Source organism: Scaptodrosophila lebanonensis, unplaced genomic scaffold, assembly GCF_003285725.1.
Source record: "Scaptodrosophila lebanonensis strain 11010-0011.00,11010-0021.00 unplaced genomic scaffold, SlebRS2 tig00000024-arrow-pilon, whole genome shotgun sequence".
NCBI classification, from domain to species: Eukaryota; Metazoa; Arthropoda; class Insecta; order Diptera; family Drosophilidae; genus Scaptodrosophila; species Scaptodrosophila lebanonensis.
This window is the reverse complement of record NW_022060538.1, coordinates 12506426-12522496: the sequence shown is the minus strand read 5'-3', so window position 1 is coordinate 12522496 and position 16071 is coordinate 12506426. Positions and strand designations below refer to the sequence as shown.

The 16071-nt window shown below is 36.0% G+C and overlaps 2 protein-coding genes across 3 annotated transcripts in view; both read right to left on the bottom strand.

Moving 5' to 3' along the window:
* LOC115620537 (E3 ubiquitin-protein ligase RNF181 homolog) overlaps nt 1-9592 on the bottom strand; it is a 34359-nt gene extending 24767 nt beyond the window's left edge. Inside the window, exons 1-2 of one of the 2 annotated variants that reach the window (XM_030513815.1) lie at nt 9470-9592; nt 9052-9185 (exon numbers count right to left, since the gene is read on the bottom strand). In XM_030513815.1, the coding sequence (XP_030369675.1) occupies nt 9052-9185; nt 9470-9495 (160 nt within the window). In that variant the 5' untranslated portion in view covers nt 9496-9592. The remainder of the gene's footprint in view (nt 1-9051; nt 9186-9469) is intronic. The other variant, XM_030513817.1, reaches the window with a different exon arrangement.
* On the bottom strand, nt 3755-4112 carry LOC115621864 (40S ribosomal protein S28-like). The gene has a single exon (XM_030515685.1). It carries the CDS (start codon nt 4110-4112, stop codon nt 3861-3863), a length of 252 nt encoding a protein of 83 aa, XP_030371545.1. The 3' UTR covers nt 3755-3860.
* Nucleotides 9593-16071: the final 6479 nt, after the last annotated feature.

The window sequence follows — 16071 nt, the reverse complement described above, 5'->3', positions numbered from 1 at the left end:
AATAAACATTGCTGTATCAATAATTCCTATGCCACCCACACAATATACATATATATCTTTGCAAAGCAACACGTTTTTGATGCTAGGTTTTATTTGTGCACCAATTGTTCCTATAGGGTATACTGCAATGATTTTAGTGGAGCTTTATAGTGTTATATGCATTTGGGAGAACGTAGAACTAACAAAATTACTTGAGATATATCTTTATAAACAACCATGCTATCATACTAAGAGTGATTACTTCACTGATCGTTTCTATGGCAGCTATATGATATAATGCACTGATGTTGATCAAACTTTAAATTATCTTCATAAACAATAAAAAACTCAAAAGTAACAACTTTTCTCGGAATATCTTAACAAACAAAGAAGTTACCTTACTTAAATTGATTCTTGCACCGATCCTATTCCTATGACAGCTATGGAAAATAATTATGTTATATGTGGTTTGTAATAAACTTGCTTTATGTATGGATAAAACAAGTCTACATACCAAGTTTGGTGTCATTAGCGTTTAAGGGTTCAAAGTTATCGACGTTCAGACGGACGGATGAATTATATCGATTCAGATGTGTACCTAGAGAACAGTTTTCTCCTGTTTATTGCATGCATTCCTTATTTAGACTCTAAAGCATATTGCTTGTATTTCATCCTTCATCCTTCATTGTGGAATAAAGACATTGGCAGATTTTAGGTTAAGTTCGTTTATAGGGAAGGGTAGCTCCTTTTTGAACGTCATCGTTGCGTAGCATGGCAACGAAAGGAAAAGTACATTTTCTAACCTGAAGCCTAATCAAAAGAGACGCATTTTTTGTTTGGTTTCCCTCTGATATCCCTGATATATACAAGTATATATTATAGGCATAGACGTAGCGCATACATACAAATGCAGGCAGACATTATTGATTTCTGCATTACACACCCATTACTGAGAAATGTGACCCTAATAATGTGTCCATGTAATTATATTCGAATTATGCGCAGAGCCCTGGAAAGTTTCCAAATGCCGGGCCATTTGGTTGACTTATTGACACACTTAACACAACCCATTGAAAACAGAATGAGAGTCGAAATATTTAAACAGCGCAGACGTCACCGAAATGGGCAAATAAATATTATAATACTTAGCACATGTTCATCAGCAGACGCTGACGCTGATGCTTTATCTTTCGGTTTGTATACTTATTATGATCATAATAAATACAGAAACAGAAACCAAGACAAATCTTTGAGAGAGAAAACAAATAAAGTCGAACCCATTATTCTAGTATGGGGGTGGTGTGTTCGGCTATACTATAGGAGTATAGTATAAAAATTTATTTATTTTGGCAAACATAAATTTGAGCTGAGGCTACATTTGATAAATTCCTAATTTATTTGATGTTTATTTAATTTTTGCACGCCATCGAATGCGATGCGGCATGGCGCAACGATTCGAGACATCGTGGCCTGTTGCCTAATTTGTGGCAACAGGTGCGCGCCTCCTAAGGCCCCCTTAATGAGCCGCAACTATCGACGCCATCGACACAACAACTTTTCGCTGGTGTTGTTGTTGCCTTGGTTCATAATTTATATTTGGATAAATTTTGATATTTATTGGCCCGCAGATAAGCTCAACCACATTTCAAAAGAAAAACGCAAATTTATTTTGTTTAGTGTCGGAGCCAAAAAAGTTATAAAATCAAATGCATTTGGTCGGCCCCAATACATACTACGACTATATATGTACATTACAAATCAAAATTTATGTGCACTAATTATTTATGATTTTGGTTGCGCGCCTATCGCAATGGTAATAAATTTTTGCAAAATCGCACGTGGAAAATTGTTGATATAGATTTTAATTTGATTTTAATGGCAACTATAGACTGAGATGAATGGCCAGAGATGGTCCTAAAATGTGGCAAGCCAATGATTGTTATAACTATAAAATGGTTTTGTGCTCCAGATAATGCTGTTTGCTGGATGTATGAACAAAATAATAAATGACTAACTATTTGCTTTAAATAGTTGTTGTTAGCAGCTGAAAAGCTGAAGTGTACTTTCATTTCAATAAGCGAGATGCTTCATTGAAAGTTTAACAGCAGCTATATAATGATTAATGAATTAATACTTGTATGATATTTACGTTACTTTGCTAATATTTTTCTTCAAAAATGTAGCCCAGCATTTTTGTTTGGTTCCAATATAAATCATTAAATGATCTGTTTATGTCTATCTATTGACGCCTCCGTCCACACTTGGCTGTGAGACAATACGCCCCGAAAGGCAAATTACATTCCCCCACCGGTGCGGAGGCGTTTATTAGATACTATTGTAATTTAATTAGATTTCTCCTTAGGCTCTTCTAGTTTATAAGGTTTTTTTTATAATCTTTATATATAGTTTTCCATTGTCGACAGTCAATTTTTAGTTGTTAAATATAATAAATACAAATAAATAAAATAAATGTCACAATAGGAGGCAGGGTCTCATTCTGCCCATTTTTGTGCTCATGCTCGAAAGTTGCTCATGAGCAAATTGTGAGCTTTCAGCACTGAGAGAGTAAATAAATGAACTATAGAATAATTTTAAATGAATTAGTAAGTTTAATTTTGTTTTAATGATTCACTTCTTTGTTATGGCCATGAAAGAAAGGAAATTAATCAGTATTGCCAGGCACACTCGCTGCTCAATGCTGAAGGCTCACATTCTGCTCATGAGCATAAGGAGCTCATTTGAGCTCACTCTTATTTGCTCCACTCTTATTCTTTAAGCATGCTCATTAAGGTAAACTCCGAGTGGAGGTAAGCGGTTCAAAGGTAGGGAGCTATATGTTCTCTCTTAATGTTTATAGTATATGAACATGTAAAAAAGCTAAAGTCGGGTGTCCCGACTTTGAAATACTCTGTACATATGTCTAAAATAATTATAGAAATAAAAAAAATGAAGAAAATTTAAAAAAAATTTGGATCGATTTTACCTCTTTCGGTATTCGAGCTAGAGAAAATCGCTATTTGCGGGGCATCTTGGACTTTAAATTTGATGTCCCTAGGTCTTATAGTATCCGAGATATAGGTGATACGGAAAACCCCCATAGGGGAGAAGTGGGGTGGGGGGGGGGGTTAATCAAAAGAATAAAACAAACTCGTATAGCCCACACACATAAGACATCTTTGTGCAAAATTTGGTGTCTCTAGCTCTTATAGTGTCTGAGATCCAGGTGTTCATACGGACGGACAAACAGACAGATAGACAGGGCTAGATCGACTCGTCTTGTCATGCTGATCAAGAATATATATACTTGGTGGGGTCTGCCACGCCTCCTTCTGCCTGTTAAATTTTTCACTTCCCGCAAACCTAATATACTCTTGTACATTTCATGTACAGAGTATAATCATCTGGGGCTTATAGCATTCTAGGTATATGAAACTTTTGACACATTTGAAGAAGTTTGACGATCAGAATGCAAATTTGATGCAACAATAGAACAACAACATATAACCGATATAGAACGATGAGATTACTGAGTTAAGATGCCAAGACTCGAGGTACAGCCGTGAACGCGTATTCCGGGCAGATTCTAGCACAGTGCTCCTCTGGCTACTACAGTCAGTTTGTTGGAATTCGCGTGAGATATCAGAGAAATTACAATGGTCTCGCTTGGATATAAAAGCTTAAATATATTAAGATAGGGTACTAACAAAAAGAATGCAGATTAGTTCATCAAATACTGAGAGAAATACCAGTAGCCAGTAATAGTGATTTCCCGGATTATTGTTGTGCAATTTGCGGTTTCGTCAGTCAATCATTCATTTAAATAAAGTAGTTACAGTTTGTTTAAATTTAAATTTTGCCAGCATATTCTATTTATAAAAGGTTTAATGATATGTAAATTTGGAATTATTAACAACATTTGAAGACTGCCAATTATCCTGCTCGTCTTGCACTTCGTTGTCCTTAATATTGATAATATCCCCCACACGCACAGATCCTTTCACGCAGTGCAGGATTTGGGTGCGAGGAAAACCCAGGAGCTCCAAACGCACCTCTGTCGTACCGCAGGCACCAATGCGGCCAAGGACCTTTATAACACGGGCGCGCAATATGCTCGGATCTGCGGGCTGAGACATTTTTTCAAAACGAAAAACAATACTTGTTCTATTTTTTTAAATAGAATGAGCAACAAATTCAAAGCAACTTATACAAAAATTTCTTTTAAAAGTTCACTTGAGAAAAAATTGATAATGAAAGCTATTTGGAAATGTGACTAAATTGATTGTAAATTGTTGGAATATTTATTTGACTGAAGCCTTTGCATCCCGACTGCTGAGATTTAAACAATGTCTTCTTATTTTGTAAACAAAATGTGTACAAAAGGCGGGAATGTGATAGAAATGCTATAGTGCTTAAAACTGTATAATTGATTGTGAAGTCAGCATCCGCCTTGCGCTGAGCCCTTTTTTCTGCCTATAGGGTCAAACATTTCAATAGCTTTAGGTGGAAAGAAGCAGAGTCCTTTAATTCCCAATATACCACCCAGTTCATTGAAGATATTATCACGGAGAAGTGATGTAACATTTCATATTTGAGGAAACTTTACCTCTACAGATATGCCAAAGGGTTAAGCGGAAGAATTGAGAATTTATTAAGCTAAAGAAAGCAATGTTTCCTTTTTGTGGCATCGAAATCCCAAACCCTATTTCAATTCTCCATTTAATACATAATTTATGTTCGACGAGCCATTTGCCTAATTTGTTCAATATAATAATAATAATTTGTCAGACAACTGCAGTCAAAGCAAAAAAAAAAAATTATTAAGTGCCATGATGGTTGCGACAAAGCAGATGCAACAATTTGCAAAAATAATGGGAAACAATACATAGAAAAGAATGAAAATTTGAAAAACGAATGACGGCGGCACGTGCTGTAAAATGAATTAAAAATGTACATAAATACATATATTTTTGGCTATAAAACAAAACGATGAAATTGCCACAGAGAGCGCATTAAATATTTAATCTTTGTGGACAACAATATGACATGAAAAACAAACAGCAACACTTTTGAGGAAAATTTATGGCAACACATTCGTAGACTAATAAATAAATGGCAAGTAGGCTTAATTCTACTTAGTATCTAGTGTGCGGTCAGGAGGGGCGCTTTAGTATTTTAGGTTACATATATATTGCAGCAGACATCTGAAGATCTGAAGGTTTTTTTTTTTTTTTTGCAGAAATTCATGTCAACAATGCGCTGAGGGCAATAACTGTACTAAACCAAAGTGCTAAACTGAGAGTGAAATGCGAAAAACTTGCCATGTGAATCGGATAAAGAGATAAGTGGCGTGTACACTGAAAGAATTTTTGAGTGATATTTGCGAACCAATAAATTAAAATTAAATTCCAAAAAGGTTCTTTGGGGGAGAAAACAATAGTTATGTATAGAACTGTAGTTGATTTTAATTTGTGTGCAAATTAATTGCACATCGGACCATAGTTTTAAAAAATCTACATTCCAAGTGAAATAAATTTGGGTGTCGCAGTGCAGGAATATTTTTTCTTCTAATTTATATTTAAAGCTTGCTTGCTAATATGTTGAAAGTAGCATAATTTCCACTTCCCGATGAAATTATTGTTAAGATTGTGAACTCTTTTTTAATATCTTTCAATCGAAGACTAAAGGAACTTATTAGATTAGTGGAAAGCCTGTAACAGGCAGAAGAAGGCATCTCAACGTTCAAAAGTATATATATTCTAAAAGTACGTCTGTCTGAATGAACGCCTTTATTTCGAAAACGACTGAGCCCAAATCTACCAAATCTTTGTATGCAAACTCTCCAAGTCGTTCGACAACACGAGTTTATTTTATCTTTTTTAATTTTTGAAAACGATCCCGTTTTTTCTCAACAATTAGTGGCAGGAATATAGACCTTTTTCTGCAGAACATAATTACGATTAGATTTGATTCCAGTGAAGAAATAAAAAATGAAATTAAAACAAGTAGAAAAGCTAAAGTCGGGTGTCCCGACTTTGAAATACTCTGTACATATGTTTACAATAATTATAGAAAATAAAAAAAATTAAGAAAATAAAAAAAAAATTTGATCGATTTTACCTCTCTCGGTATTCGAACTCACGTAAAGGGTGTATAATTGCACATTTACATAGCAATTGCGTCTGTGTGAGTGTATGTATGCCTATGCGCATCTATTCGTGTCTGTGTAAGCATTTTCGCAGTCAACCAAACAGCAACATCAACAACAGCCGCGGGCAGCGCTTGAGCAGCGCTGCAGCAGCGCTGCATCAGCAAATATATTTATGGCTATAACTTCTTGTTAAATCGGTCTATCATAATGAAATTTGGCATACGGACACATAATAACTAACTGGGGGTATTTCCAAAATTTTAGTTCGAAATTCCAAGAATTATGGGAGTTACGATTTGCGGGGTAGAGGGGGGAGGGAGGGGAATTCCAAAATATACATTTTCTGCGTATTCACATAAGACATCTGGGACTAAAATTTGGTGTTCCTAGGTCTTATAGTCTCCGAGATATAGGCGATTATACGAATGGAAAATCGGGAAAACCCCCATAGGGGGGAAGTGGGGGGGAAAATCAAAAAAATAAAACAAACTCGTATAGAATACACACATAACGCATCTTCGTGCAAAATTTGGTGTCTCTATCTCTTATAGTCTCTGAGATCCAGGTGTTCATACGGACGGACAGACGGACAGACGGACAGACAGACAGACAGGGCTAGATCGACTCGTCTCGTCATGCTGATCAAGAATATATATACTTTGTGGGGTCTGCCACGCCTCCTTCTGCCTGTTACATTTTTCAGCTCCCGCAAACCTAATATACTCTTGTACATTTCATGTACAGAGTATAAAAAAGCAATTAATTATTCAAGAATTTATATTTCTGAGTGTATTATTGACTTCTGACCAACTGTAGGAAGCAGTAACGGCCCACAATACAAGTCAGAGCGAGGTCTTATCAATATGTAAATATATATATGTATGTATAAGTATGTGTGGTTAACAATGAACGTACATACGTCCCCGTACATCGTCCCACCCGCGGCAACTCAATAATTAAACTGCCCCGAGAACAAACAGATGGCGCCATTTAATCAGCAACTGCAGAGAATTTCTGCCGAGTGGTGCACGGAGGAGCGTGGCCAAAGTACAATGGACCCCAATGCGAGCAACAACAATTTATTTTTAAACAGAGGCAAATTGATTAGAAATTGAAATTGCATGAAATCAATAAAGGAGGAGGCAGCCGGCGCTTGCACGTGAGCTTTTATTATTGACTATTGAAGGAGGAGGTGTCGTCGTTCTCACATGACCGAGCGAGTGTCATTCAAAAGAGGTGGGTCGTGGGGAGGGGAGAAGAGGGGTACTGGGTGGGACAATAACGGATGCCACTAATTGTAAAGACAAATTGGCAGCCAATAAAAAGAGTCAGGCGTCAGGTGTAAATGGCACGACTGTTACATCAATGCGTTCGTTGATCAATTGAATTAGCAGATCAGATATATTTACTATAGCATTTGAAAAATCTCTGGTGCACGCGACTCTGGCGTGTACTGTTAGTTTGGAAATCTATCTGTACTGGCTAGGCTCTAAGTTGGTAACCGCAGCCAGTACTTGTGTGAGTAAGTAATCATCATATTGACGACAAATGGCGGTCAAATTGTTTACAATTAACCTTCAAAAATTAGTGTGAGAAAATTAACCTTAGTGATGAGTTGAGGCAGCAACAGTAACAATAAAAGTCACAAAAAATAAACAACAATAAAAACAATAACAAATAGTTTTTACAAAATTACTATTGAATAATGTGCTTCTTTCTACCTCTCTCTCTGTCTCTCTCTCTCTCTCTCAGTCTCTAGTTGCAGTTAGCAATTGAAATGCAAATGCGCAACAACAACAACAACAACAGCAACAATAACAGATGACAGCACAAATGACGCGACTGCACCCACGACTACAACAACAAGTAGAGCTCGGTGAAATTTATAGAAAGCAACTAATTGAAACTAGTTGACTATGCTCGGCTGAGCGCACACAGCAACAACAACAACACCAATAAGAAATACGTTTGAACATTTGAAGTTCGTATCAATTAAGAACTTGGACTGCAATTCAATACAAAAATTGCGTTTTGTGCACCATGTGAACTGAGGTAGGTGGCCTCAATATGTGTTGACGCCACTGTGACTGTCTTTACATGCGTGTTCCACTTCCAGCTGTGACCAGCATAACCTCACACAACTACAAACACATGCACTGAGTCACCGAGAGAATAAGAGAGAGCGTAGCACGAGAGCGACGGCCAACGACAACAAGCCGGTATTTCGTTTTCATGTTATTTCCGTGCTCTGCATCGTATATAGTGATGGGGCGTGAGTTGTTTTTTACAAAGCACGCACGTAACATTACGAATATGTAAATGTTTTTGCAACAAAGCACTTTTGATTGCACATATGCATATGGTTAGCCAATTATATTTTTGTTAACCTTTCAAAAAACAATTGATAAAGAAAATTGTATTTAATTATCCAAACATTCTCAAAAAAAAAAAAAACGAAGGCAATTAACTAACACCTAAATGTTTTTAATCATTTAAAGTTATATTTTTCTTAAATAAATAAATGCATATATGCAAACATATTTTTTTTTAATTTTTTATTTTTATTTATTTATTTTTCATCGACAAACAATGCAGTATGAGATTATTAATCAAATAAGTAAAGAAAGCTAATACTATATGTATTTATTTAAAATTCGATTGGCTTGCTTAATTTTTTATGTTTTTACAAAATTGTTTTTTGAGTTATTTGCAAAATCAATTTTGAGCACGAACTGTAACGCGCTCACCACTGATTTGCAACGAATAAAATGTTTAAAAAGCAAAGTCAACTAAAATATGCTAAAGTAGGGTGAACAACATACGATGGGGAAACAACGCACAACTTTGCCAGAACCAGTTAAACAGATTTAAATGAAGCAGCAATACATAAACAATCACAATGAATAGAATAGGCAAGAACCAACCTGTTTTTCCTTTACAGTCGTCGTCGCCGCCGTATCCGCACCACAACAGTCCTCGGCAAAATCGATTAAAAACCAATTGGCACAAACCAGGCACAAGATATGGATGATGGTTTCCGTGTTGTTGCCCGTTCGCCCTGTAAGCCAGATGTATAATTGATTTTCACCGCTTTGCTTGCTGTAGTTTGGGCCGAAAGCCTTAATTTCAATACTATTAGTCACGTTAAAATTCCACAGCACAGAAGGCACTGCAGCTGAGCGAGAGAGAAGCGAAGAGAGCGGACAAATGAACGCAATTGAAAGTTCAGCGTGACGAAACGTTTTTTTCGTTTGTGCGAAAGGGGGGTGGTTGGTTGGTATTGGTGTTGCGCTGGCAATGCAAAGCGGCGTTTGCTTTTTATGCCAATGGAGAAATAACTACACAATTATTTCGCTGGCACTGCACATGAACTCTCGGATCGGTTGTTGTTAATTAATTAACTTTTTGCACTTTGTGGGGCAACGGAAATTTAACACAAAATATCCAACGGCTGGCGTTTAAGACGACCGCAGAGACACAACAAATTGTATGTGCCGCGTTCCGTTTCTCGTTTCGTTTCGTTTGCATCTTTGGCACTGCCAAGTTGCTTGTTCGATTTTTCAGAGAAAGGCTAGTGGGAATGGGGTTATTGTGAGCGAGTTGGCAGCTTAAAAGCGCGCAAAGTATGACAAATTTGAATTTGGTATGAGGGGCATACAAAATCAAATTAAATCAAGCACATTGGCAATTTTAAAGTGGGAATATGAAAAGCAAAAAATTAACTGTCGTTAGCTAGTTAATGTAAATTTTTATGGTTTTCCAAATCAATGGAAATAAAATAATTTGAAAAATGAATTTTTCTTATTTAAAGTAATTAAGTCCTAACTACATAGCGATTGTTAATCATTTGAAAATGAGCTTTTTAATTCAAATAAATTAGGGTCTGCATGTTTGTGTCCAGGATAATTTTCTTTTATATGACTGGTCCTGGCCAGAGCTAGAGTTCGGAGATGGGCTTGGCATTGCAGCTGCTTGTAAAAAGTTCAATGTTTATCGATTCTGCAGAGAGTATACTTCAATGGGAAGGGGGGCTTCTTTGAAAAGTTGTTATATTCCTGCGAGCAATAAATATGGGCAAAACAATGCACACAACAGTTTTTAGGTCATTTCCTTATCGACTCCTGGCAAATAGAACTCGATGTTCTAAAAACAAGTAAAGCGAATTTTGCTGAGTTTTTGGAATTGCTTAAAATGCAAATTTAAAACATATTAATGACCCAAAAGCTAGGTAATACAGGTGACATTTAGTAACATGCGAGCATTTTTCAATATATTTTTAAATGTACAGCAATTTTTCGACATATCGCAGCTTCCTTATTGTTTGATGAAAAAACATTAAAACAAATAAGATAAGTTTGTTTTGATTAAATATCGCAGCTTCCTTATTGTTTGATGAAAAAACATTAAAACAAATAAGATAAGTTTGTTTTGATTAAATATTTACTTATATTAATCTTATAACAATATTTTATTGGATACGAATGGAATTCGTATTTGAGCGTAAGATATTTCATTCTTTTCTATATTCATTTTAATGTTTTTATTGCTATAACTTATATAAATGTGTTAAGAAATTCGTAGCTTTCCTTATTCGTTGTAATTTTAGATTTTAATTAACCTGTATTTTATACATATGTACATATGTATATTAGTTTTTTTTGAGGTAATTTCCTAATTCTCTACGTACTTTTGTTTTCAAAAAGGAGCAGACAATTTAAAATTAATTTAGGTACAATTAAAACCAATACTTTGATGACCATTGAATGAAGTTGCTTACAAGTTAATGCTCTTGTTTAAACAAACTTAATATAATATTGTAATGGATATTAAAAAGCAAGAGCCGACACAATAGATTTATTAAGAAATTTAAAAAGAAAGACCTAAACAAGCTCGTCAATTCAAAAGGCACACAAGTAGCTTCAAAAGATATCTCTTTGGGACGAATATATTCATCGCGACAAGTCAATAAATCCATTTCGACAGCCAACAGATAAATGTATGTATGTACGAAGAACGTACATAGATACATACTATAAAATATATACTAACTAATAATATACTAACTAATAAAACATAAATGCGATGCAAATACTACAATCACTGCCAATTTATGCTTCAAAATTCCCATTACAAAAGGGCTGCTCGGAGAGGTAAATAATTTTAACCTCACCTAATTATAAATAATATATATAACAATAAATGGAAGTATTTAAATAAGCATACATAGATTCCAATTCCAAAACTCGATTTTAAATTAAATGTTTTCAAACCTTGAGGTCTTTTTAATTTATTTACAACACAAAAAGGATGGTAAACAATTATAAAATACAAGTAAGAGGTTTAATGCAATTTTTGGCTTACCTATAAAAAATGTAAACTTATTAATTTGATTAACGAAAAAGTGTTAATTTTGAACGAATATATCATAATTAAGACAATGTTTTATTTCTATTTGAAATAGTTTGACACAATTTGTTTAATAGCCCCTATGCGATACAATTAGGGCAGCACAAAAATGGGTGAAAAGCAGGCCAAGGTCACAGCAGCCACGGAAATGCAAATAAATGCATTTCCAATGGATATAAATACACATACGAGTACAGACATACATATTATTTGGAAAAACTGCCAGCAAATAGAACTTCTAGAAGAATGGCAACCCGTGCCTGATTAGGCAACGCAGCCTAAAACAACAACAACAACAACAGCAGTGTGTCATTATGGCTGCGTAAGTGGCAGCTGCTTTGCTGCCGCAAATGGCCAAAATCCAATCAGTCAACGACTGCGTTGACTGCGACGGTGAATGACGATGAATGTGGAGATGACGACAAAAACCAATCAACTAAGTGAGCAGCGCCAAGAATTAGCATAAGAAAGGAGCCACAGCCTGGCCAGTACGTACAAGTACATAGGTATGTATGATGATCTGCCCAGACAGGGCTCCTTTGGTCAGACACGAAAATCATTTAGCTTCTAATGAAATTTTACACCCGAAGGGCGAGCGCGCGCGCGTTCCTCCTCATAAAACGGCGAGACGAGCTGCCACGTCAGCAGCTTACAGCCGTTTAGTTTGTCGTTTCAGCGGGCTGTCAAATGCACCCCCATTCACGAAAACCTCTCACCACCACCGCCACCACCCCCAGAGCATTCGGTAGCTGCTCACTTGTCTGGCAAGTTTGACTTAAGTGCAGTTTTAACGCCCGCCTGTCTGTGCCTCTCTGTGAGTATGTGTGTGTGTGTGTGTGTGTGTTTGTTTGTGTCTGTGTTTGCGTCGTGTAAGCGAACGTGTTAACTGCAGGTGTTTGGAATTTGAGTTACGTGCGCACGCAACAAATTGAGAAGCGAGGGAGCGAGCGAGCGTGCAAGTTCTTGTTGTTGTTGGTAAGCTCTTAAAAAGCAAAGAATGCAACAGCAAGAGCAACAACAACAACAACTGGCGCCATGTAATTAAATGAAAGTGATGGCGGTCAGTGATGCGCTTATACCAAGACCCCAATCCGACCCAGCATATGCAAAGTTTAACCCTGAACTGTGCGACAGTGGAAGCTGCCTGCCAAGAACACAAATTACGCTTTTCATATGCATATGTACAGCCTTTTCGGAGCAACAACAAAAGTGCAAACTCCACTCGTTCTTATTCCAATTTCAATTTATTCACTTTTCGTAAAAACATTATGAATTTACAAGTGAGGTAAAGATATAATAGTGTAAAGAGTAGGGATGTAAGTCGAAGGGAAAACATCGATGTTGATGTGCATCGATGTCTCTTTATAAAAAATCGATGCATGGTCATGCATTTTAAAAAATTAACTTCCCATAGAAACGAAAAAAAACGAATATTAGAGGTAATTTAGGAATATTAGGAGAAAATCAACAGAGATTTCTGAAATAAAAAATGTTTATCTACATATTTTATTAGTATTTTACTTAATGTTGTTAATCAATAAATTACTCGTAGTATTGACATTGTGTGGCGTACTAAAAAAAAAAAGAGTATCTATAGTTTTAAAAACAACGACGCGTTGCAGCTACGCCTTTAAAGCATATTAATTATATACGAACAAATGAAGATCAAATGCTTAACAATCTAAAAATAGTACAAAATACACATTTTAATGAAAACATCAAATATTTTTTAAAACAAATGTATCTTCTTGGGTAAACCACACAAAGAAATACGACCGCCCAACACAACATGAATAATGTTCGATGTTTGGACAAACATTGATGGATCGACGAAGCAAAAATCCATCGGAAAACATCGATGCATCGTGGTAAAAACATCGTCGATACTCAACACATCGATGGTATTTTTACATACTTAGTTAAGAGTACAGACTTTTCTACTTAATTAAAGAAAATGCAGAAATATAAAAAGTTAAACAAGGTACGGCGATTGTGAATAATTTTGTGAGATCGAAGCCACTCCTTCACTTTCCTTGAGTTGCTTTTCGGTTCATTAAAAAATTGTCCGTTAGGTAACTCCTCTTTATTTATATCATCCATTACGTAAAGTAAGAAATGTACAGATCGCTAGAAAATTCCGAAACTAACCGGACACCGTCTGATGAGTATTAAGTCGTACAATTCCCTAAATGAACTAGAAAGCAATACGTTAGATAAATTCAAAAGGAGCAATGCAATACGAAGACTATCTATAAGACCATTAAACATTACACTGTTTTCAGTAGAATGCGGTCCTTTGGACCTTTGGCGAATCTCGTGATTTATAATTATAGCTAATAAATTATAGTATGTTTCAATTAAGCTTAAGGAATTATATTATCATAATATGAATAAAAATATAGAATAGAATAAAGTTGCAGCAATTTCAAGCTTTTGAAATATGATGTTCGGTTGATATATTGGAGTATTCCTTCAAAATTAGGATTTTAAAAACTTAATGGGCTTGACTGACTCTTTTTTGAAAATAAAGTAAATACTGCGGTGGCTAATACTACCCGTTTGGATAAACATTCAACGATATGTAATAGGAGTTTATGTGCAAATTTTATGTACAATTAAAGAAAGATATAATTAATGAAATTCCTATTCAGAGACTTACCTAATGGTATGATTATAGAATATCTCAATCAATCTCACTGTGTACAAATATTACCCGCACTATCTATTGTAACTCACAAAATATTTCCTTGCATAGTAAAATGTACTTATTTGATGGCCTTCGAAGTAATCGCCTCCGGAGGCCTATTAAACAGTGATTTCAATCTGTAAGCAACCATTCAGCTCTACCAGAAGAATTTTTCATTAGCAGTCGACGTCTTCTGCTGCTTGATTTAATGTAGTTCATTAATGGAGAGTTTTTACTGTCCATATGCCCAGTTGAGAATCAGTCTTTAGGCATACATTTCCTTCAAATAGGCGCCTGTTGACAGAGTGTCGGATTACATACTATGTCGTCCATTAAATCAGCTCGTCATGCACAATTCATGGGCTGTTCGAATGGGTGCTGTCGCCTTGCGTCATCATATGGGGCTTCGATGATGGCGTTGGCGATGACGATGACAAGGGAACAATTTCGGGTGCTGCCCGCTTATTGGACCCATCATTGTTGTGCAGCAATTAAAATGCCATGTGTTGACGCTGATGACGACAATGCCGGCCATTGACGACGTGTTGAGTTTGACCAGCAAACAAACAAACAAGTGGACAGACGTTCAAACAAACGAATGATGCAACAAGGTTCCCAGCTACAGAACGTGCCGCTGCAACGCCTGATGCTCATAATAAGCGCCTCCCTCTGCCACCCCAACGATAAGCTCGAATTGCAATTCCCATACCCATTTCCATGCCCGAAATTGACCCTACGCGCTACTAAATGCAATCACTTTGAGTGCCTGCTGATATATTGGCCAATGCCACAAACGAAAGCGTGACTGGAAATGCTGAGAATACGAGCAAGTGGCCATAATGATGGGGCTAAAGAGGAGCTAAGCCAAATACTTGCTCCCACTCGACCTCTGGCCAGCGTCTGAGCAACGCTCTGAACAACACGTCTCGACTTAACTAAATTTAATTTCAAGACAGGCAAGTTAAGAAATAACATTTGAAATGTCATCAGCATAAGAACAGAACTGAACAGAGCCAAAAACATAGCCAGAAGCTGGCAACACCTGAGGTGTACTTATGGCATGCATTAGCATTCCTTACAGCCAACCAGCCAGCTATACACCCAACCATCGACGCACCAACAGATAACAAAAACATGCACAACAATCGAAAGCCACGAGGTGGGCAGACAGTGATGAACACTTAAATAGGTACATAGTATTGGAAGAGAAACTATTGAAAAACTTTGTGCTTTATTTTGTATCAATTATATGTAAGAAGGTTGGCATTTCTATGCGATCACTGATCAGACAGACAAGTTGGCAGTCCTTTGTGGCAAGTCGTAAGAAAAAGAGCTGCTAATGTTCTCAAAAAATCTATTTATCGTTAATTGAACAAATTTAAATTAATGCAATCATGTTCGTTCGTGCATCATATGCGTCTTTATCAATAAAAGATGTGATATAAGTTTAAGTTTGCATTTGATTTTATACGATTAATCGATTTTCCAAAAAAATTTTCAAGTATCGATTAAATCGATTTTGAATCGATTCTCTTCTCAGTGACTACTTTTAAGAGAAAATAAATCATAAATAAAAATTACATAGAGTAAATGTATTAATAAAAAAACATGAATAAATAAAGTTTTAATGGAGGCTGGTATAACATTGAAGATCATGAGTTAAAGATTGATTCGATAGAGCCGGATTAATAACAAAATAAAAGGTTTCGTTTTTGGGAAAGCTTGAGATGATTTCAGGGCTGAAGGATCTGACAATTTAGGGAAATTATTTACGACAACAAATTATAGGTTTTAATAAAAAAAGGGTTTTATTTTTGGGAAAGTTAGAAATGATTTGAATGCTGAAGAATCA